Genomic DNA, 23,764 nt, shown 5'->3' on the forward strand with positions numbered 1-23,764 from the left:
GCCATTCCAGCCAGTAAAACTGGCATTTTACACCATGGATGATCCAGAGGCTGTTTGCAGATTTTATGGGGGGGGGGGAAATGCTTGGATTTTTTTTTTCTTTTAACTGCAACTATATTTTTGAAAGTATAAATTATCATCTGCTACTTAACAGATTTGTTTTTATGCAAAATATCACTTTCAAAGAAGCAATGGATGGAAGGCTGTGCTTATGTACTTTCTGAAGAAAATTATTTGTATGCAGTTGTTGTTAAAAACATTGTGAAAGCCATTGTTTTTCAGTATCTAAAGCTACAATAGGTAATGTTGTCAATCACAAAGGGGGAAAAAAATAGCTTCAAGTAGAAAAGTTGTTCCAAATGTGCATTCAAGGTAAAAATGGAATGCTTTGAATGCTGTAAATGTAAGCTATTTAACAATAAAAGAAACTCTGCCAAGTCTAAGGACAGTTGTAAAATTATTAAAATGCTCAGTACCAACTCTAAACAAAGTGATTAATGCTGATTTGAATCTTAAAAAGGCAAAAAAATGTAATTTGCATTGACTTTCTACACAACATGATCCAGAATGCACAGCAGAATCCTTTAGGAGAAACATTTATTGGACGAAAATGGAAAAATGCTGTCACAATGGAAGAATTTTAGGTATACTTAAATGGCTGCAATAAAAAGAGATCCATTTATTATCATCAAAGGAGGGGAAAAAATCTTAAAACATGGTTCAAAAAATTCAAAGGAAGTTTTTCAAAGTGTTAATGATTGTTGCTGGTTTTTCATGACTACAAATTAAAAATAAAGAGAATGGATAAAAATGTTAAGATCAACTCCACCTATTATCAAAAGCTTATTTTAGACCCAATTTTCAAATATGAAAAAAAAAAAGAAAGAAAGAAACTGGTATTAAGGCCATACCCTCCATACATATCCTTACTAAGTCTCATGATCTATCAGCAATGTATTTTTGCACTTTTTTTTTAAAAGCCAGTTGTCCAAATGTCGACCTACAACCCTCCCTGCAGTTTGGAAAGCTGTTCAAGAGGAATGGGATAAGATACCTCTTCGAATACTTTAAAATGTCTTGGAAATTACGGTGTATAAAGATAGGGCAGAGTAAGGGCTATCAAACAGAACATTTAAAACATAAAAATTTTAGGTAAAATATTCTTGTAATTACAATAAAAATTGTCTAAAAAATGTATGAACCTCTATTCTCTTCAACCTGTGAGATGGTGCTACCATCATAGTAGTCATTCATTGCTGAAAATAAGCACTAAAAATAATACCCTGAATGTTAAAAACAACTTTTAGCGTGATCTTACCTTTGCTGTAACTTCCCATCTCTTTTCTTTGAAGAACCAGTGCCAGTTGTTATTTGCATTTGTAATAGAGTTAATAAGTCGTAATCTTGCTTCAGTACCTCATACATTCGTTGCACTTTTCCCCAAGCAAAATACAAAACTGAACATTAGTTACACACATGTAATAATTATGAAATATTCTATTAATATTTAAAAAAATATTTCATTCATACTATGCATTGAAAAATAACTGAATTTGTATTCTCTTTGTGTACACTTTATAGTATATACTGTGGCATATAAAAGAAAAAAAAAAAAAAAAAAAATCAATAATTTTTATGAACTTTATTGTAAATTTGAAGGTAACAATATAACATTCAAAAAGTAAATTTTATAGTTCATTATAATTAATGAAGTTAGAAGGGATTAAAAGAACAGATTACATTAGTAGCTGAACATAAAGCTTATGAAACACTTTTTTTCCTTTCATGTTACATCATAAATCAATCATTATTCTTCGACTAATAATAACATCACAAATGTTGCACAGGATACAACACCAAACTTTGTTACACATTTTATGAGTTTCAGGAAAAAATAAGGCTCAAATTTTCTGAGATTTAATAAAAATATTTTAATACACACAATTTGAAAACTATTCAAATGTATTTATAATATTAATGTAAAAATCCTTAAGTCGGTGGTCTTACAATCCATGAGAAATATATTTATGTTAGCAAATGTTAAGTTGATTTCTTATTAACAATTCTATGATCAAAGTATGATATAAATTTATTCTGATTCATTGCATGTCTTAAAACATATTTTTTAAAATCATTTAAATCTTTTGCTATTATGGATGATTTAAATAATTTCAAAATTTTTTGTTCCTAGTTTTGTGCAATATGTAGGAGATAGATAATATATACATATATATTCTTTTCTTTAAATGACAGGTCTTATTTGTCTGCACTTTCTAGTATATCAGTTATTAAGCAATGCAACAAAATCCCAATTACTACATTTCCAATTTTTTGGCACCAACGTAATCTGGAAACTATTATTTTTATTAACCTATACTTAATGAACATTATACAACTATCAAATATATATACATTATACTTTTGAATTTATTTAAACTGAAATGTGATAACATTTCTTATTAAGTACATTGAAACAACTATGACTATGCAATCATAGAATGTAAAGATTTAAAACAAAAAAACTATGGCTTACTCAACATTAGCCTTTAATGTTTTCCTGCTTATATATTTGAAAATTAAGAACAATAAAAAAGGTAGCATAAATTTAAAAAAAAAAGAGTGAAATTCACAACATACATGAAATTATTATTAGGTATTCAAACATTATAAACAAATACATTCAAATTACATAATCTACATTATTAAGCAAATGTCAGTTTTATGAAATATATAGAGGACATTTTGAGATTTCTTATGTGAGGTTTGTTAAATAATATTATTTGTTTGAAGTATATTGCATTTGATATCATCATCAAATTCTAAGAATATTTAATCTGATTTTGAAGTCCATTTAATATTATACATTTAAATCTCAAAACAGCACAGCAGGAGCATTTAAAGAGAAATAAAAAATTTTATTTTCAGCTGTGTTTGATATATAAATAAAATGAAATATATATACATATTTTAAATACTAGACATTATAATATAATGGTAAAATCCTTCCCATATATTTTTGTGTATTAATTTTGGAAATATAAAAATTAACCTTTATACCCAAACATTTTCAGATACAATTATTATATTATTTATAAATACTTAGTTGTGTTCAGTTTTATCACATTCTTTATGTTTTTATGAGACTGGAGAACAAATTCTCTCAATATTTCACTGAATGTAACATTTCAAGGACTACTGCTTCCACGAATTTTAATGCAATTACATTTCATCCTTCCCTTCTCTTGAATGGTTGATCTATGCGAAACAAGCATCAAACGTAATTTTTTCCTTACTGCCATAAAAAACTACAGACCTGCCACTACTAATTTTTTAAAAAATACATTTTTAGGAAAAGTTCGATGCCTGTATGTTTTGCATTCAGAGACGTGAAACAAGTTTCTTACATTAGTAACTGATGATAATCTAAAAGAATGTACCTTATTTCTGTTAAGCAAATATGATACATTATATAAATTTGATGATATTAATTTAATTTTTTCATCAAAGACCTTATTAGCCAAATCGAATCACAAAGCATTGCTCATCAAACCTTAACAGTTCGTAAAATAAGAGATTTTAAAAACTTTCCAACCAAGCAATAAAACATCTGTCAATCAATGATTTTAAGCAAGAAAAGTAAAACAAATTTTACATTCTAATTCATTTTAGGAATCATTTAAAATTATCACAACACAGTCTTTCATAATAAAAAAATACTACTGAAGTGCTTAAAATGGTAATATGATATTTTTTTACACAGTTGTTTATACTAATTGTACCTAGCATAAAATTTTTATAAAAGCAATGAAGATAGACAATTTTGAACATAAAATATTCTATCAATGAGAACGTGATATTTTAAAAGCACAAGAACCAGATGCTGTTTCTGACTTTTAGATATTTTTCCAAATTTTTCAAACAGTTTGCAGATGAAATACAAAACTGAATTGATACCTTATGCTAAATTAAAATCAAATTTTAAAAATTATAACAATGTAAACTGATGACCAATTTTCAGACTTTCAACTAGAAGAAAAATAAATGGATACATAATTTAATAAAAAGATATGTTCATTATTAATATTATGTTATTAAGATATCCTCTTTGTTGGCATCTTGAGCCATACAGTTTTATTTATGGATTTACAACCACTATCATCAATTAAGTCTTATGTCATGCAGTTTATATCAGACAGTAAGAATTCATAAAATGTATTTAATTAATCTCACAGTGACTACATCAATATAACTTTTAAATTAATGTTGCAAAAAAATTTAAATAAAAATGTATTTTGTACAGTAATTTATTAAACAGCAAGTTATTTCACACACATATTATTAATAATTTTTTTTAGCTTAAAATCAATCTAAAAGTAGAAAAGAAAAATTGTATTACTTGGCATTTTAATAGTTTTATCTTTTTGATTTAAACATGTTTTTAGTTCTTTTCAATTTGGTGTTTTATGTAAGCTGGTTGAAAAGTTTTAAGATTGGTTTTCCTATTAATAGAGCCTAACAAACATATATATATATATATATATATAATTTTCACCATACAGTCTCTCACACTGAATTACAGTTATTATAACATTTTATTAAAAATTCAAATTTGTGACATTTCTTTTAGCACTGCACCCAAGATATTTTTTACATCTTCAAATGGAAAGGAACTCCTTTCATGCAATATCGCTTTGTCTTTTAAAATGCCCCAAAATCACATGGTACAGAATACAGACTAGATGGAAGATATTTTAGCATTTTCCTGTTGCCCCAAAATCACATGGTACAGAATACAGACTAGATGGAAGATATTTTAGCATTTTCCTGTTGCTTTTAAAGTGTTGCTAGCATAGGCAAAGGCTTTGTTCCAGCAGCAAAACCAGTCCTTTATTCATCATGGCTCCATACAAATGGATTCTCTTAATATGTTTTCATAATAGTCACTGCTTATTGTCTATTCATGGGTTGACAACATTCACATTCCTAATCCCTGCAGCTGCCCTGCCAGAACATACTTTATCAATTACATGCATTTTATATACTCTTTGAAGCCTCTGAAGCAGATCTTAGACATGTGCTACAGCAAAACATATTAGGAGCTTCCACTCAATTAGATAAAATTTGAAGGTTATGACAATCTAAACATGGGTTTGAACATTTCAGTGTATGACTTCAAGAAAATCCAGTACAGGGTTGGCATATCTGATATTAGGAAAGAGAAACAAAGGTAGTCAACTTTCAATAAGCTCTGGTAATTTAGGGGGAAAAGGAAATGAGAGAAATATATTTATATTATCAATGCTAAGTTGATTTCTTATCCTGCATTAATATCAATCACAGGCAAAAGAAAGAAAGAATTAAAACATATCTAACTTAAAAGAAAGAATGGAGGTAAACAATTATTGCTTTAGACTAAAAATAGAAATAAAGTAAATGTGGACAGTACAACAAAATACACTGTTGTGGAATTTTTTGCAATCTCAGTGTAATATTAATCTAAAACACAAGATTTAGAAGTTGCACGAATACGCAGACAGATTTTGAAATAACAGTAATATATATATATAGACTAGATAATACATCAGAAACATTTACTGTAGGAATATTTTTTAATGAACTTCGATATGATGCATATATTTATGTATATATAGAGAAGATCAAATTTTAATGTTCAGTATCTTCTTAAAGTTTTTTTTTTCCCCATGATTTTGCCTGTTTTGTCTTAAAAGTAGCATATACTTAGAATTCATTAAAATATAATTAATAAAATCCCTGTATACCGCACATTTCAGGAACTGATAATATCCAGTACAAGATATTAATAAATTACACTCTAAAAATACATTTTTAAGTTTTCAATTCAGTATATAATCGCATAGGCTATTACATAGCTAATAAATATGATATAGCACAACAAATAGTCCCCAAATTCTGAACACAAGAATGGCATATGTTGATAGAAAGAAGCTATGATTGATATCGAATTAATGGCTAGAAGTTAAACTGAGGAACTCAAGATATTCATCAACAGAAGCTAATTACAATTACACATTACTGGTTCTTGATATCTCAGTATTTTAAAATCAAGGATTTCACTTTTATTATATACTGTTATGCAAATATATGTATGAAAAATATTATATAAATGACAGATGAAAACTATTAACCATAGAAATAACATGCATCAGCTATTTAATATATATTATTTTTAGCATATTTTTAGGACAGAAAATATGAAATCACAAAAATTAACAAAAAGACTTAGAAAAGGCTCTTAAAATCAAAATTAAGACTTTATATTAGATACATGTACATATTTAATAGCCTGTGTGATTAGATACTGAATTAAAAACCCTAAAAGGCTATTCTGAGATTGTAATTTATTAATATCTTATACTGGATACTGTCAGCTCCTGAAATATCAGTTGTAGCATTTTAATAAGTACACATCTAATAAATGGCTTACCGTACTGTTTTTAAAAAAGAATTTTTAATCACATTGCAATTAGCTACATGAAAAAGTAATGAATACATTTCTACTCATACTTAAATTATCTGTCTTAAATTTTCTAAAGTGTTGGTTAATAAAACTTAACATTTTCGTTACTCATATTCCATACCTAATCCATCAATTATAAAATAAAGATATGTTTTGAAAGTACAAAAATATTGTCCAATACAAATAGCTTTCTGACACTGAAAATATTTATAAGAGTAATATATTTTCTAAAAGTAAATATATATAATTTCAGTTCAAAAATTTTAGATAAGCTATAACACACCAATCACATTCATGTTTCTCATAAAATAACAGCTTAAAAGATTATCCAAATAGCAAATTTAAAAAAAAAATTTAAAAACCTTGGCACCATGAGCAAAAAATAAGCTCCAACTCATGCTCCTCTTTCCTATTTATTCATTCATAAGAAATGCAACAAATGTGTAAAAAGTTAAGTTCAAAACCTTCTGTTCGTTGTTTATATAAAGAATTTTATATAGCAATAATTTAGGATGACTTTAAAAAAATTGAAAAATATTCAATAAATGTATGCAGTCATGCATATACACATACACACACACATTTCATCTAAATTGCACTGGTTATACAGGTTCAGAGTAAAATAATGAAAATTAAAGCTTGAAACAACTACAGGAAGTAAGTCCATTCATTTAAGTACATGTTAGTGAGGTTCCTTCTGAAGTTAAATATTAAATACAATACAGTACTCCAAACTCAATTAATTTTATCTGAATTCATAACTTAATTATACCATAACACAGTAGAAATTTGAAATACGGCCAACAATCGATTAACATACCAAAGATGTTGATAAAATTTGGTATTCAATAATTTATAATTAAATTTCTATAATAAAATATTTTTCTTCCAATAAATAACTCAAATATTAGAATACGGGTGAAATTTATGAATGAATACACATATTCAGCTGACAACATAATTTACCAATTTTAATCCCTGTAAAATCACAATATTTTCACAATTAAAGTGTATATGATGACACTTCATAGCAAAGCAAAATACATAGACTAGATTACAACTTGTATGCTTCAAATTCCTGAACAATGAAGATGGGCACATTTGAAATTAATGCAAATTCGATAGCAAGCTGACTAGAATTTCCATTAATATGTATATAAAATAAATATTTACAACATTTAATATAGAAAATTCGATATAAATCCATAATGGAATGAAACACGAAATATCATAATATAATCACATAGATAACAGACAACATCTAACTGGCATGCAGCTATCGCTATGAAAGACATATAGAATCAAATTAGACATTTACACTTAATACAGCATATATTTCCAAGATTGACTTCCAGTTGAACATGACAACTGACAAAAAAGAAAGAAAAAGGGGAGGGAAAGGTGTGCAAAACAAAGGTACATGCCTTGTATTAGAAATGTTCACAAATTTCTAACAAGGTTCCCTTCCCCAAGGCAATGATGTGTAATAAAGAGGTAATCATAAAGAAAAAAGTTTCCAGAAAAAAGTAAATCTAATGCTTAGATTACACTGCTATTGAGATAAGTAATTATACTTATTTGAAATATTTCAATTATCTGTCTAATCACTAATGTATATTTAAATATTTTTCTATATAATATTTTAAATTAGAAAGGACATAAGCTTCTTTATGAAATTAAAAATTCAGCAAAAACAAATAATTTTTTCTGCTGATAAAAGCACGGTTATAATTGAAGCAACATAACAACACGTAAGAGGGATATATTTCAGCTGCAACAGTGGTATTAAACATTCATTACTACAGTATTAAATTAACTACTGAATCATACATGGTTAAACTTTAATCAAAATAAATTATATGGATCAACTAGTGAAACTGAAAAATTTATGAATGCATATTAATAAATATTACCAACCAAATTTACTTTAATAAAAAAATGCTGAAGTTCAGGAGAAGATTCAGAATAAAATTTCTTTGTCAAATGATTTCTCAGTTAACAATATGAAATAACATTAATTCATAAAATAATGAGAAAATTCTGCATTTAATTACAATCAAATCCCACTTATATTGAATTCTTTAGCACTGAAGCATTATAAGGAATTTATATTAATTAACCAGTTACTTTATGTTACGAATCTGTCCTCTCACCTCCCTTTCCGTTTTCCTGCTAGAAAGCAAACTAGCTCGTGTGTATTTAAGTGATGCTTTCAGATTATTTTAGTCAGAGCATGTTCTGCCTGCTGAAAGCCACATTACTAGTTGTTTCTCGAAGATAACCATTCCTGGCTATGGCGTTGCTTTATTATTGCCGATAGTGCTGTCACGCCAGTGCAGGTTAAGAGCCAACTTGCACTTTTAAATATCTCTGCATAGGCTTTGGCTGATAGCTTCTTAAGATTGAAATCAATTTAAAATTCTAGTTTTGAGTTCATATCATAAATGCTAGCTGATTTGTAAGTGCCAGGTGTAGCTTCTGTTAAACTTACTTAGTTTTAACCGCTTGCCTGATTATCCCGAGTTAACTCGGGCTCGTATATATTGCAGGTTATTATTATCCTGTGAAAACTCGGGTGAAGCAGAATTTGTTATATCACGGTTTTACTTGGCCTGGAGGAAATGAAAGGAAATATTCAGCTTTGACTGGCAGTTTGCCAAATTTTGTTGGTTGTGCAGTTCTTTTGGAGGGACTAGTCACGCGTTTCCCTATTGTATAGTATATGTTGGCTTGTGGATTAGTCATGTATAAAGAAGGATACATGCGTTGAAAAAATACCAAATAATGGCGATGATGCAAGATAGCGAAAGGAATGATTTTTCAGATAGTAATTATGAAGAGGTGGAATAAAAATTAAAAAAAAAAAATAAAATCCAACGAGACAGTGTCCTCTGTCTCCCGTGAAAGAGATTCCAGCGGTAAGCCAGTAAGAAAAGAGACCAGATACCAGTGTAGAATGTCAGGTATCACTTTGCGTTATCCCTTGTTTCAAAAACGATCATACAAAGACTAATATTTAACTTTTTTTTCGTTTGCCCGAGATAACTCGGGATAGAAACTAATATTAAAACTAAATGCTTTTATCCTTCAAAAAATTAAAAATTAAACTTAAAACCTACATATTTTCATTTGTTTCGTTTTGTCTATTTAATAATAAAATAAAAAATGTGATGATTTTTTGCAATTTTTTTCAAAAAAATTTGTAAGGGAAGCAGTTAAATAAGATGGTCTAAATCCTCTGTACATTCTGTTTGCTTATTTAGACATAGTGATAAGTTGCTGAAGTAGGGAGCTTGTATGTTACCGAGCCAAGTGAGACTCTAGAATACACGTATCGAATTTTAAAATATGTGCATCAAAAACAATAACAGAAAAATGTAAACACAAAAGCTTTTAAATTAAATTACAGTTACAAGCTATAATCTATATATAAAACAAATTTATAGAAAATACTCTTTGAAAACTGGAAAATCACACTGCATTTCCATTCCTAAGCAGATAGAAGATGTAAAAGATGTGACAGGAAGCAAATGTAATTAAAGACTTCCTCAAAAATGAAATATGTAATTCTGAACAAATGCTTCTAATATTTTTGATCACATGAACAAAGATTAATATGAAGCTGAAAGAACATGAATGTAGAAAGCAAAGAACTCTCTTTCATGTTCTTTCATTAAAACAACAGAAGTCAATTGTTATTATATGACTTTTGTAATTCATATTATATTAAAAAATAGCAGCAACATAAAGACATTAATTTTCCCCCTCCTGCAAAGTTAAAAATTATACGTACAGTGAAATGGGGAGATAAAAAATTTCCTCTAAAAATTAATTAAAAAAAAGCACCAAAAAGAAATAAGAACATAAAATATACTTTGACTTGCTTCTGCTGTTTTTAATATGAAAACGTTTCACAGATCTTAATTCATGAAACGTTTTATTTCTGGTACCCATATTACAGAACTTTGTATTTCAGTATGAAACAGTTATATAAATCCAGCTGGTTAAACAAGTTATACAGATTGGAACAATATAGTTGGAAATGTTGTATTGAAGGGGGGATAATAATAACTTTATATTTACCATTAATTTTTAAATAACATTTCATTCATCTCAAAGAAAGAATTTTTATTTTTATATTTCAGGAAAAAAATAAATAAATAAATAAAACTTTTGGACATGTACAAAATTGCTAGCACTTATCAAATGAATAAACTCATATAATCTTTTTTTAAACTTGCATTGCCTAAATAGCTTTTTCTAAACTATTTATGTAATCACACACATCAATAAGAAAAAAAATAAGACTTTTCCTTCATGTTTAATTGATGAGCCTTGAAATTCAATATAAGCAGGTTTGACAGTATTCATACAAATATATATTAATGAAATTCAAGATAATTCCCAAATTAAAAAAAAAAAAAAAAATTCGAAATGTTTTAAAAAATGCATTTGCATATGGATAATTTTGAGATTATAAAGTCTCACTTTAACTTCAAAATTTGAATTCATAGGCAGAAGATTATTTAATAATTGATTCTGACTGATAGATTCATTATTTTGAACATAATTGTTCATAATTTTAAAATATGAGAGTATGTATGTATATACATATACACACCACAGTATGCTTATACTTACACACACAAGATTATTTCTTAAAGTATTCCTTTTTATGGCACTATTTAAATTTTTTTTGCCATATTTTTTAATAGTTAATAAGTTATTAATTTTTGTCAAAAATATTTATACATATAAAAAAAGTTATAAATCACAAAAATAAAATTGCTTCCTTGTATTTTAAACTAAACCAGTTAAAAATAGTTATAAATTATAAATTTATTTTAATTATTTCAAAACTGAGAGTTCAAAAAACTTAAGTTTTTATAAAATTGATATTACTTTTCAAAACATAAAGTTCTAAAAAAAGTGTGTTCAAATTTCAGTCCTTTAAAATTAAATACTCTTCATATGTTTTTAAAGATATAAATATATATATCACAGGCACAATTGTAGAAAGGCACCACTGCCATTTTCTTGCATTAAAATTGTTCGTAAAACTACGCTGTTTTCAAACAGCTACAGATATTCTGACAAAATTTTAATTTTGATATTATTACAATTAAAGCATCCAATACAGTATTCTTTCTACAGTTTAAATTAAAATAAGAGCTTTATTATCATAAACAAATTGTTTGCTATAAAATGAAGTCACTCAAAAAAATTTTAAGCATTTAAGAACACTAAACACTACTGATTTTGAATTCTTTCCCCTTACCCACTCATTCTTAAGTTCATTTGCAAACAGCGGCATTTCATTATTAAAAAACTATTGAACCATATAAACAATAGCATCATATTTTCTGGAAACTTTTCGGATCTACCTCTGTTTAAGCTCATTTGATATTTAAAAACTAACTTTGCCTCTTGACTTAAAAAACCCCAATTCATTAGCATTATGAAGAGCCGCAACAATTCCAGCATAACTTTCAATAATAATAGGCTGGTATAAAATTTTACATGAATTTTCCACTGGAGAAGCCACAAGGGATTCCTGATCATTTCCTGATGAAATTGTACTTACAAGCTTCTTGGCAAAATCTTCAATATTATAATTTTTTTTTTCAGCTGTATCTGTTTTATAAAGTGGGTGTGATGTATAAGTAACCCATGGAATATCTCTGCTCCATGGGTTCCAACGCTTCAGCACAGGAAGTTGTTGAATTGCATTCCAAGAACACTGTACACCAAGCTGATTTCGAGCGCTAAAGAGAAAATGATGATTACTGCAATGAGCAATCTTTATATTTTGAAATTACAAATTCTTAATTGATGATAATAATTATCCTGTCATAAATATCATATATGCAATAACAAGCATTTGTTCCGTAACTTTTCCAATTTTTTCAAAAGTCAGTATTTAAAGAAACTTCGTTTGCTTCATAGGAATTTTTCATGAACACATACAAAAACAATTAAAAAAAAATATCTAGGGTGATTTAAAACTAATCAGCATTTTGAGAAACACTTATATATATGCTGCTGTTTCCTTTGGTCACTTTTTTAGGTGAAAAAAAAAAAAAGAAAGTTATATTACAAGGGATTATTATTTGATTGAATTTATATTGAAGCCTTTTATACTTCCTTAATTAAAAACAAAAATTTTAACACTAAATATAAAACTATACTTATATCATACAAATGCAATATATAATTATAATATTTTTGTAAACATAAAAGTAAAAATTCATTAGAATTATATATATATATATACATTTAATTCACACTACAGAAAAACTGGATTAGGATTTTAAGAATTCCCTAATTCCCTTACAAAGTACTGCAAAAATTTGAATGTTACATATGAACAGTCAAAGGGGAAATATTCCCATACAACTAAATTTAAAACTTTTGAAAACTTTATATTCCTAGGAAAAGCATCAAATGGTCTGGACCGAATTGTGGTACCATCCTTTTATAACCCTTTTCAGTCGGGGGGGGGGGGAAGAAGTCTGATGGAACAACATCTAGGCTGTACCTGTACTTAAAAGACTCAGAAAACAAGTTGCCCGTGTCCATCCAGCAATCGCTGGATCATGCAGGCTTTGTTACGTTCATGTGCCGAGCCACATCGTCTTTGCTGTCATGGACTTCCTGACCAAGCATGGCATTACACAGCTTCCACAGTCATTCGACATCCCAAATGTCACTCCTTCAGACTTCTTCCTCTTCCCTCCCCTCCCCGACTAAAAAGTATCATAAAAGGACAGCATCAAAGCTCTGTCCAGGTCATTCAAGAGGCTGTAATGAGGGAGCTGAAGAGCATTCCAGTTTCTGTGTTCCAGGGAGCATTCAGTGATGGCCAGTATCACTGGAAACGCTGTGCTGCTACAGAAGGGGCATATTTTGAAAACTATTAAGTTGATGCATCAAAATTGTGAAAAACAAATTTTTTTTTTTTTTTTTCTTTTTTAAAATTCAATCGTACTACTTGTCGAATAAACCCCTTATTATTAAAAATATAAAAATTTATACACATTGCACACTGAAATTTTGGATATTCTCCTTATTTTACAATGAGGAATTCATTTACAAATTTAAACAATTCAGAATTTCTTTACTGTCATATTATGAAACAAAGATTAGATGTTTCAACTATAAAAAACTGCATAAAGAAATTTGAGCTTTTGGATCCAAGAGTAAAAATGAATGAATTTATAACGCAAAATTTTCAACATAAAAAGATGCCAAAAAGAATTAATAGTGAATGCAATCATATTACGATTCTTTTTTCTTTTTTTTTTTTTTTAAAGAAAGTAAAACGGAGAAATTACTATTGACTACAGAATGCTTCCTACCTATTCTCATATAGGGATATTTCAGTTAGTTACTTATGAAATAATTATTTCTCAAGAAGTAAAGCATGTAAATTCAATTCTTTGCTTTCATTAATTCTATTTTTCTCAAGACATTCTTAACAAACTATAAAAACATAAGGGTAATTATCAAATGCCTAACTCAAAATTCAAAGCAAAAGACATTTTCTGGTACTTGAATAAATGCCCACACATAATTTAATTAACTCTGTGACTACAAATAAACTCAAAACTGCAAAACTATAAAAACATACAATTTCACACTTGAAATCTTGAATCATACTGGTAATCTTTAAAATTTGATGGAAGTAGGGAAATTGAAAGAAATACACTCGTGTGTAAAATAAAAGAATTTGCACATTACATCATTTTTGAAAAAGTAATGGACAGATTTTTATGTAATTTGGTATGAATATATATTTGTAACACAGAAAGAAATGCACCATTCAAAAGTCATTTTATGTAGGCATAATTATCAGTAAGGTTCATAATACAGGGATGTCCATAATCCCCCATCACGATTTCGAACTGAAAAATAGTCTAATGGAGTATGGCCCCCTTTCATAGCCAGACAGGTCACAGCAGCACAACAACAGTGGGCAGGAGGCAGTTGAGTAGTCCCTGCGGTAGTCAATCCCACTCTTGCATCAAGACAGTTTTCAACTTCAGGATGATTCTCAAAGGAAAATTGGTTAACTGAAATTGCCCTCCGAAGACTGCCGAAGATGTGTTCTATAGTGTTTAAGGTATGGAGATATGGATGGCCATGCAGCAAATATCGTCATCACTTTCCAGATAATCATCAAACACCTGAGCTCTACACGAATGAGAATTATTATGACAAATCCAAGACCAATTGTGTCTCTGGGAAAGTCCAACATAGAGCTCCAAAATTTCATCTCTGTATTTCATAGCAGTCAGGAAACCTCTGTCAAACACATGCAGGCGTGCACGGTCACCCAATATAATGCTTTCCCAAACCATTACACTTCCACTATCATAATGATCTTTTTTCCTGATGAGGAAGCATTGGTATTCTGTTCCAGGCTTTCTCCAGATACAGGTACACTGAGAATCAGTGTCCAAGATCAGTCTCAATTCATCTGTAAAAAGCACAGTGCTTCACTGAAATCTGGTCCAAGGCACATGTTGTCTGCTCCATGCTAAACATACTCTTCTGTGTATTGCAATGAGCCGGACACAAACAGTTGGTCTCCTGGCATAAAACAAAATGTCATAAAGCCTTTGGGCAATCGTATACTGTGAAACTCGGGTTCGAACGGCAACATTCAGATCACATGAGAACTGTGAAGCTGTAGCAGTTCTGTATCATCATGCTGGAAGTACCAAATAAAAATTCTCATTCACCGTTGTGGATCAGGGTCAACCCTGTCCAGGTCTTCTCGATATATATCCAGTGTCCTGAAATTGTTTCAACAAATTACTGACAACACTGGGCATTACATTGTAGTCACCAGAGCTTGCGACTGGCCTACCTCCAATCTACCACAATTCTTCATCTCATTCTGTCATCCATACTGTTCAATTTACCTGACAACTTATAAAAATTCAGCCAACTCTTGCGAGAAATAAGGTGCATGTTACGGAGTACAAGTACACAAATCGCCGAAAATGCCTCGTGAGCTTATATCCCTTCCACAATCACAGCTCTGCAGATGCACATATGTATGCTAACATACTCAACTCTAAATATTTGCATAAGTATTCAGTGCCATGATTAGTACCTTTGGTTCAATATTTTTCATAAAAACAGACATAATTTGCGAATTTCCTTAATGCACACAGGTGTATATAAAGCAAAATTTAACTCATCCTGTTACATGTCACACATTATCTAAATATACACTATCAAAAACACATGTTTGCATAATTACATAGAATTAATATAAAAATTATTGACCAACTTCAAAAGTATATAAAAGGTTTGAAATACATAAACTTCCAAATAAGAACAAAAACTTCCTGAAGTTATCCTGAGTCCATAAAAAAATTCCCACCACTTTGAATGTAAGAAATTATAATAAGAAAAAATTGCACTAATGTAAAGAAGAAACACTGGGTTGATCACAACCATGCCAAGGGAAATTAAGAATCAGAAATCGTCAGGTAAAAACTGAATAGCAGCATAAAATTCAGCAACAAAAGTGCAATAAATTAAATATTAACAAAAATAAGAATAAAAAAATTATTTACATAGTAGAATTTTAAAATTCAAACACTTTAAGATTGGCTGCAGTATGATGACCATCAATAATTTAACATCACTTTGATCTCATTTTTATATGTAAAAGGAGAAGTCACAGTCAACTAAAGGTTATTATCATACAAGCAACTGAACGCCAAAATAGGATTACATTCAAAACATTGCACAGAATCAGAATTAATTTAAAGAACAAAATTCCTACTTAAAAACTGCACTATTCCAAACCTTCTACATGCTCTTCAAGTGCGATGAAATTTCATAATACTGTCATTTTACTCATTCTCATGCCTAATACAGTCACTGATTTTAAATTAACACAAAATGGATTCCTTAATTTCTTACAATTTTTTTTGTCCCATTGTCTACTGTCAACTGCATTCAGCAAATTTCATTTTGGTATTTTAATAAGCATATCTGGAAATACATCCATCTTTAAATCAATCTGCAAATGGTGCTACTTATTACAGTACAAAGTCTGAAATCCAGACACGTCGGTACTTTGGCGATTTGGGATTTTTCCGGACATTAGATCATCAGTTTAAATCTAGTAAGATGGTATGTATCATTTTCAGTAATTTCTCTGTGACTTTCTTCAATCTTGGTAGCGGTATTTTCTGGATATAGAACCATACTACAGAGTTTGCCATTCATTAATTGACTGATGATTGAGAAGCATTGTCATCACAATGAAAAACTTCTTTTATATCATTTTCATTTATTACCGCTTCTCCACATTTCCTTACAAAATCGTGAATTGGAAAATTTCACCTTTGTTTTGCGATATCAGAAAACCTTTAAAATTAGCGGCTATCATCATCAAATTTAATCATCAAATTTAGCTATTCTTCACTATTCATATTTGGCTATGCATCATGAGTGGCGAGTAACAACAAGTTGTTCCGTTAAATTTTATCTTGCTTCTATCGTGCACTGAGACAATTAAGCCTGATTTGTATTAGTTATTTATTATATTTGTCTATTTCTTGCATTTGTCTATTTCTTGATTAAGGCTTACCAAAGTTCTGAATAAAAAAATTCCCACCACATACTTAAGCCTTATTGAGCGCCAGCGCTAGATAACTTATGGCCTGATGCAGTCTCTGTGGGTCCTAAATTCTGCGACTCGATGCGGCCATACGAGCCCTGGCGCTGGTTCTGGGTTTATGTAAATAACAAATCAATTATTCTTAATTCAAATAACCCTAAATGTAGTCTTTGGGTCTATGAGTATCATCAACAAAATCTATTTTTAGCATATTGGAAAGAAATTTTTGACAAATTTTTCCTCGTCATCATTTTTTAGCGCATTTAACTGAAATCCGTAATCATCGCCAAGCATAATACCAACATAAAAGGTTACCACATTTCTTTATTATTCAATTACTAACATAAAAAAATTTTTTAGGCATCGCTACATGAGTCGTTACTCAATCTGTCATGTTTTGATAAACATGCGATGATGAAAGGAAAGTATAATAAATAATAATTCGCCAGGTTGGCATCAGATCAACGATGCAACTATGTGGAATGTTTCAGTTTGAGATGTATGCCAAGCAGATACGCAGCAATGGAGCCAAATTACTGATCATATAAATTTATGCTAAAATGATTTGTTTCTAAAATTACAAGGTATTTTATTTAGTGTTGAAGTAAAATTAAGAATCAGAACTCTCCAGATGTTTTATTATGCATGTAGGAGGGAATCAAATGCGCATGTGTAAAGTTTACAAGAAAACATTGTTGGTGGTTTTGAGGTCTGGATTTTAGATCATTCTGGATGTCCAGATTTCAGACTTTGTACTGTATAAACTAGTATTTTTCAGTAATGCATAATTATGCTAAATGTTTTAATTTTTGTCTAATTATACTGTCAATATTTTAAAAAAATTATAAAATGAACATATAGTCAGTACAATAAAAACATTCATCATACATAACACATTAAACGAGAAGATAGTGCAATACAAACAAGAATAAGAAAGATACAGTACAAACAGAAACATACACAGCTGATCTTGGCCTGTTAGCCACAACTGTAAGCTTCACAGAACTTGAGTTAACAGGTTGACGAAAATTTCGTCCCTGTCTTATTTTTGGTAAAACTCTTTGTTTAAAAAAATCCATGGCTCCATTTATCTTCCTGAGAGCAAGGATAGCAATAAAAGCAAACAAACAATTACACACACAAGCTTAAAAAAAAAAGGCCTTTTTAAAAACAGCTAAAGATTAAGAATTTGGAATATTCAAAAGCAATTTTCAGGATACAAAATATAAACATGAGAATGAAAACACTTAAAAGGATTGTATCTATGTACTTATGCTATCTAAAACAAAGTGAAAAAATTCAACTTAACCGCTGAATTTTTAAAAGAAATCACAAGTCATATTACAGGGGGAAAATATATTCGTTATATATATATAAACTGATGCGGATATCACATAACTTTCTTGTATGCCTATTAAAGTATACATATTTTTTGCTGCACTTCATTTAAACTTATTTTCTCAAATTATTTTTACTTAATTAACCGATTCCTCGAGGCACGTTGAAGATGACGTTAGAAACTGCAAATTTTGATATTAAATATCCTGACCAATTTTTGTCATATGGGAGACAAACATTTTGTGTTTTTAATCTTTTTATAATCAATATAAAACTTTCATTTATATATTCAACCCAAATATAAGTACAGGAACCACGACATTTAAAAAGTAGGATTTTGTTTAGATATTTGCATTCTTTCCTCCTCTTGTAATTTTTGCAAATACTTCTTAGTTTGAAGAATGTAAATTGAAATGTTCTACAAATGCCAGCTATGAAAAATATTACAGCTTAGTAACAAAACTGCTTTCATATCCATTAGATTTCTCACTTATTTTATAGACAAGGTACTCCCATAAAATACTAACCAGACCTGCATAAGAATAAAATGGCAGTTTTACAGATATAATAAATAGTCCGGCTAATTATACTTAATGTGGTACATAGAAATACATCAGCTGCTTTTCACAAAGCAAAAAGGCTAAAAATATAAAATTTCAATTAAATTATAATTCAAGCAAATAACAATTAAGTACAAATAATGGTAGGAGAGTTAGTTAAATTGTTTAAATTTAGTTATAATTATAAATGCACTACTGATTACAGAGAAAGGAATAAGAATTTCATTGGTTATGTGAATGTTCATAATCATTAGAGGTGTGGTTATTGGTATTTTACCTACATTGCATTCAAATATTCTGAAACTGACACAAAATTCTACAAAAGGTTGATTACTACTATATTTCTCCAGTTCTGAGGATTCGAGAGAGAGATCAAAATGGCCATTATTATTTTTAATGGCATAGCTAGGTAGGTAGATTACTACTGTATTTCTCCAGCTATTAATGGCAATTATTACTTTTAATGGCAAATCTAGTAAATGCTTTTCCTTTTGATGTAATGTTTTGTCAGTAACACTAACAGAACAACAACTGGCCCAATTTTGACATATCTAATGACTGCAACATCAAACCAGTACTGCTATACACGTGAGTCATTACTGGTTACACCAAAAAACAAACACCATGACTTTTTTGTATGGCCTAATAAATTATACATATTTTTTGCTGCATTTCATTTAAACTTATTTCCTCGACTTTCATTACAGCTATATTTCTCATTCAATCAATTCAGTTCTCATTTGACGGCAAGGCAAAAATACATAAAAACTCAAAACATCTTCATAAAAAATTGTAAAATATATAAATTACAGTTTCTACGCAAAAAGAAGCAATTCAGCTAGTGGGCAGGAATATAGATATTTTAAAGCATAAAATCGAAAGTTTACATTTGGTCCCTTTTAACAAAAAGACACTGAAGCTGGTGTACAAACTGACTTAATTCACTATTCTACCTTGAGTTTCATATGTAAATAAACTCTGGCCATGTTAGTCTTAGTACCACTTAAACAACTATTAAACTCATGATAATTCTTCAACTATTGCATGCAAATTAACTAAAGGCATAAAAACCTTAACCGGAATATAAGAAAAAGCATAATTCAATCACTTCTAAAGCAGAAAATGCACAATTTACCAACATATAAGAATAAAAAATTATTGAGCTCACCGAGCCAGGTAATAAAGTGGGTATATATATACACACACACACACACACACGTTTCGTGTGGCTGATAGCAACCAAAAAGTGAGGTGCACAACTTCATGTTATAGCAGTCCATTATACAAAATTTCAACGTTCTGAGGCTAATCATTTTTGAGTTATGTGAAATACATATGATCATTTTACAATCCGTTTTGGGAAAAAGAGCCTTTTATTCTGTTCGTACATACAGATGTCATGCAAAAACATCATTCAAATGGATATTTTTGTTGAAATATGATACCAAAAATTTTTTACAATTACAATACTCCTTTACTTCATACAAGCAAGTAAAAATTGTAGTATATGCATCCGACATGGGCATCTGTAACCTCATCTTCAGTACAAATCACAGTGTGTGTTTATTAACACTCTCTGAAATCCCTGCACTGGAACTTGATGCCATTTGTACCATCATTTCCTTTCGTTTACTCCACATCAGCCTGAGCAGTTCACATCTACTCCAATCATTAAGTGTGATTACTAGTATATCACTCACTGTTTACACCTTGTCCTTTAGTGGTGTATCAACAACAGATTCTTCATATAACTCATCTACGTAACTTGGTCTTAAAATTGTCATATGACCAAAGCTTAGGTCATCACATTTACGAATTTTTACCAACTACATTCTATACCTACAAAACCCTTATTTCCCTATATGCATGGCTTACATTTTGTTTGAACATGGTCTATTCTGTTTGGAGACTGCCAGTATACCTCAATTTTAAGGGTTTTGGTCATATACGTAATATGTGAAACAGAAAATTAGAGAAATTACAGAAATATAAATTTAACCAATGCCACTATATGGAAATACCAAAATGACAAAGACACTCATAATTTTAGTCTTCTCTTTCTTTTAGCTTTCACAACAAATTTTCATTCTTCTTCTAATATATTTCTATCTTTGGGAAATGAAAAGAAAATCTGCATTTTGAAATTAAAAAATTTTTGGAATTTTACAAATGGCATGCAGGAAACTTTCTAATTTACATACCATGAGATTTCCAGCTGATTTATTTCAAGTTACTACATAAATTAAAATTTTATCAAATATAGTACATTAGTTCCAATAAATGCTTCACCAATGAATTTTGTGGAACCCTTTATTTAACTAAATCAGATGGGGCAAATATGATTACTAGTGGCATTTAAGTCATTGAATAATCTATATACACTGAGCATTACTATGAAAATCCTTATATTGGTAATTTATAAATTCTTGGGCCAAACAATTTAGTGAACACTTAAAATGTTTCTTCTGTTGTTTACAACAACAAAAACTTTTTTTTGAGATTTTAAACATTAATTGAAATTATTTTTAAATTAATTACAAGAAAAAGACATTAAGAGCTAATTGTTTATTTATTTATTTAATGTCTCATTTACTATGACAGCATGAATCCCATGTAATTTCTCTTATTACTATTCAGAAATATATAAAATCTTCCTACTTTATTAATAGAGTTAGCTTTTGTAATTACATATGTTTAAATTAAGATTCAGTTCAACACTTTAAGAAATAAAAATTACACACAAAGTTGTCCTATGAATTATTACATGAAAAGAGAGAATAAAAAAAAAACAATTTAAATATACAACTTTTTATCCCTTATATAATTTTTTTTTTTTTTTTTCTATTCAACATAATGCAATGGAAAAATACTGTCACTTGAATATTACTGCAGCCCCCTCTTCCAACCAAAAAAAATCTTTCCAAGTATATACTTAAATTTTAACTTACGGCATGAGTGATTTTTCAGGATATTTCAGTTCTCCTATAACTACTTGCTGGAACTGTGTGAGAGCATAACGCTTGTAGTCTAACAGACGCAAAGTTATAAAATCATATTTTAATGATATCAAGCTTTTTTCAGTTAGAAACAAAAGCCTTTCTTTTTCTGTATCCCAATGATCTATTCTGGAAAATAAAATATCACAGGTTTGCAGATTACAATACATATAGAGAGAGATACAATACATATAGACAAGATAGATATACATACCATATTTACACACAATAACATTTAAACATGAAATCAAAAATTTTAACCGAGATTTTTAAAACGAGAAACATTTACTTGCACGTGATTTTGAAATATAAGCTTCAAATAATGAAATTTAAAATTGCAGTGCACAAGTTGGCAACACTCCCAATTTATAAATACATTATAAAGTCCGTAATCCTGACGTCCATTATCCAGAATGATCTATAATCTGGACCTCAAAGCCACAAACTTTTATTTTTTTTGTATGCTTTACGCATGCACGTTTAATGTATAATGGACGGTATAAGCTAGGCTAAAATTATGTTTACTGATTCTAAGGCATTTCAGTTAATGTTGCAGATTGTGCTGTTCCTTAATCTTCTAATTGGATCCGGCTTATTATTTTTTTGCAGGCTGTTAGAACAATTTTATAAACATTAAGCTTGAAGTTTTCAATTCTGGAGCTGCCAAAGGATCTACAAAGCGAAAGCATGTTTCAATGTCCATCAAACAAGTTAGAGTTATTTTGAAAATGCTTGCCAACAAAAACTCTTGTGTCTGGAAAAAAAAAGAGAGAGAGAGAGAATGCTGCTCACAAGGTCAATAAATCTCATGGGACAATAAAGTTGTGTTGTTCTAATGCAGCAGGAAACCACAAACTGAAACTGGTTATCACTGAAGAGGCAAGAAAACCAAGGTCTTTTAAAAGCACGGTAGCAACCAATCTACCAGAAAAAGAGAAGGACCTTTGGTGACAGACTTCATAGAATCACAGGGCCTTTCTGCTAGTTTTAGACAGCATGCTGTGCCATCCCATCCAAATGAATTGACATTAAAATCAAGACAAGGATAATTTTTTGTAAAGTACTTGCTGGCTAATGTGATAGCCCTAATATAGGCTATGGACCACAGTGTTACTGCATCGGTTCAATGAAAATACCGTTCTGCCATGTTATATAAATTGATTGACGAAAACCATAAAAAATTTTAGTTTTGGGTGCTATCTACAAGAGTGTTGCCGCATGCGAGAAAGTAAAATCCTCAATGCTAATTAAATCTTGGAGAAAAATTCTTCTGGACTTGGAAAAACATGAAAGTTTTTTAGGTTTGACAGAGGTGTCACCAGCTTATTTAACTCAGATGGCAAACAGTGTATACAAATATGTGGACAAAATAACATTTCTGAAGAGTGTGGCAGCAACTCGCCCTCATTCAAAACTCACACAGATGAGAAAATTGTTAGTCATGTAAGGGGGGAAAGAAGTATCAAGTGACAGCAGAAGACAGTGGAGACAGGGACCAAACTGCAATGATAACATCATACATGGGACCACACTTTATCACGTCGAATGCATTCTGGACTACTTGGAAGGCCAAGAAGATAGATAGCCTGTTGACTGATAAAATGACATTAACAAAAGCCAACTCAGCCACGAAACAGAAAGTTCTGACATTTTTACATGAACTGTCAGAGTGATAAACTGATTTGAAACTATAAAACCATATTTTCTAAATATACTGTATATGTAA

At 29.6% G+C, this 23,764-nt stretch overlaps 1 protein-coding gene across 2 annotated transcripts in view; it reads right to left on the reverse strand.

Moving 5' to 3' along the window:
* Window positions 1–1,627: 1,627 nt before the first annotated feature.
* The window catches only part of LOC118200596 (tumor protein p63-regulated gene 1-like protein), a 40,953-nt gene continuing 18,816 nt past the window's right edge, over window positions 1,628–23,764 (reverse strand). The window contains exons 4-6 of one of the 2 annotated variants that reach the window (XM_035372556.2): window positions 21,991–22,167; window positions 18,105–18,239; window positions 1,628–12,264 (exon numbers count right to left, since the gene is read on the reverse strand). In XM_035372556.2, the coding sequence (XP_035228447.2) occupies window positions 11,907–12,264; window positions 18,105–18,239; window positions 21,991–22,167 (670 nt within the window). In that variant the 3' untranslated portion in view covers window positions 1,628–11,906. The remainder of the gene's footprint in view (window positions 12,265–18,104; window positions 18,240–21,990; window positions 22,168–23,764) is intronic. The other variant, XM_035372557.2, reaches the window with a different exon arrangement.

The sequence above is a fragment of the Stegodyphus dumicola genome, chromosome 4 (assembly GCF_044657685.1).
Source record: "Stegodyphus dumicola isolate Sdum_Otavi_A_Nest chromosome 4, ASM4465768v1".
Lineage (NCBI taxonomy): Eukaryota > Metazoa > Arthropoda > Arachnida > Araneae > Eresidae > Stegodyphus > Stegodyphus dumicola.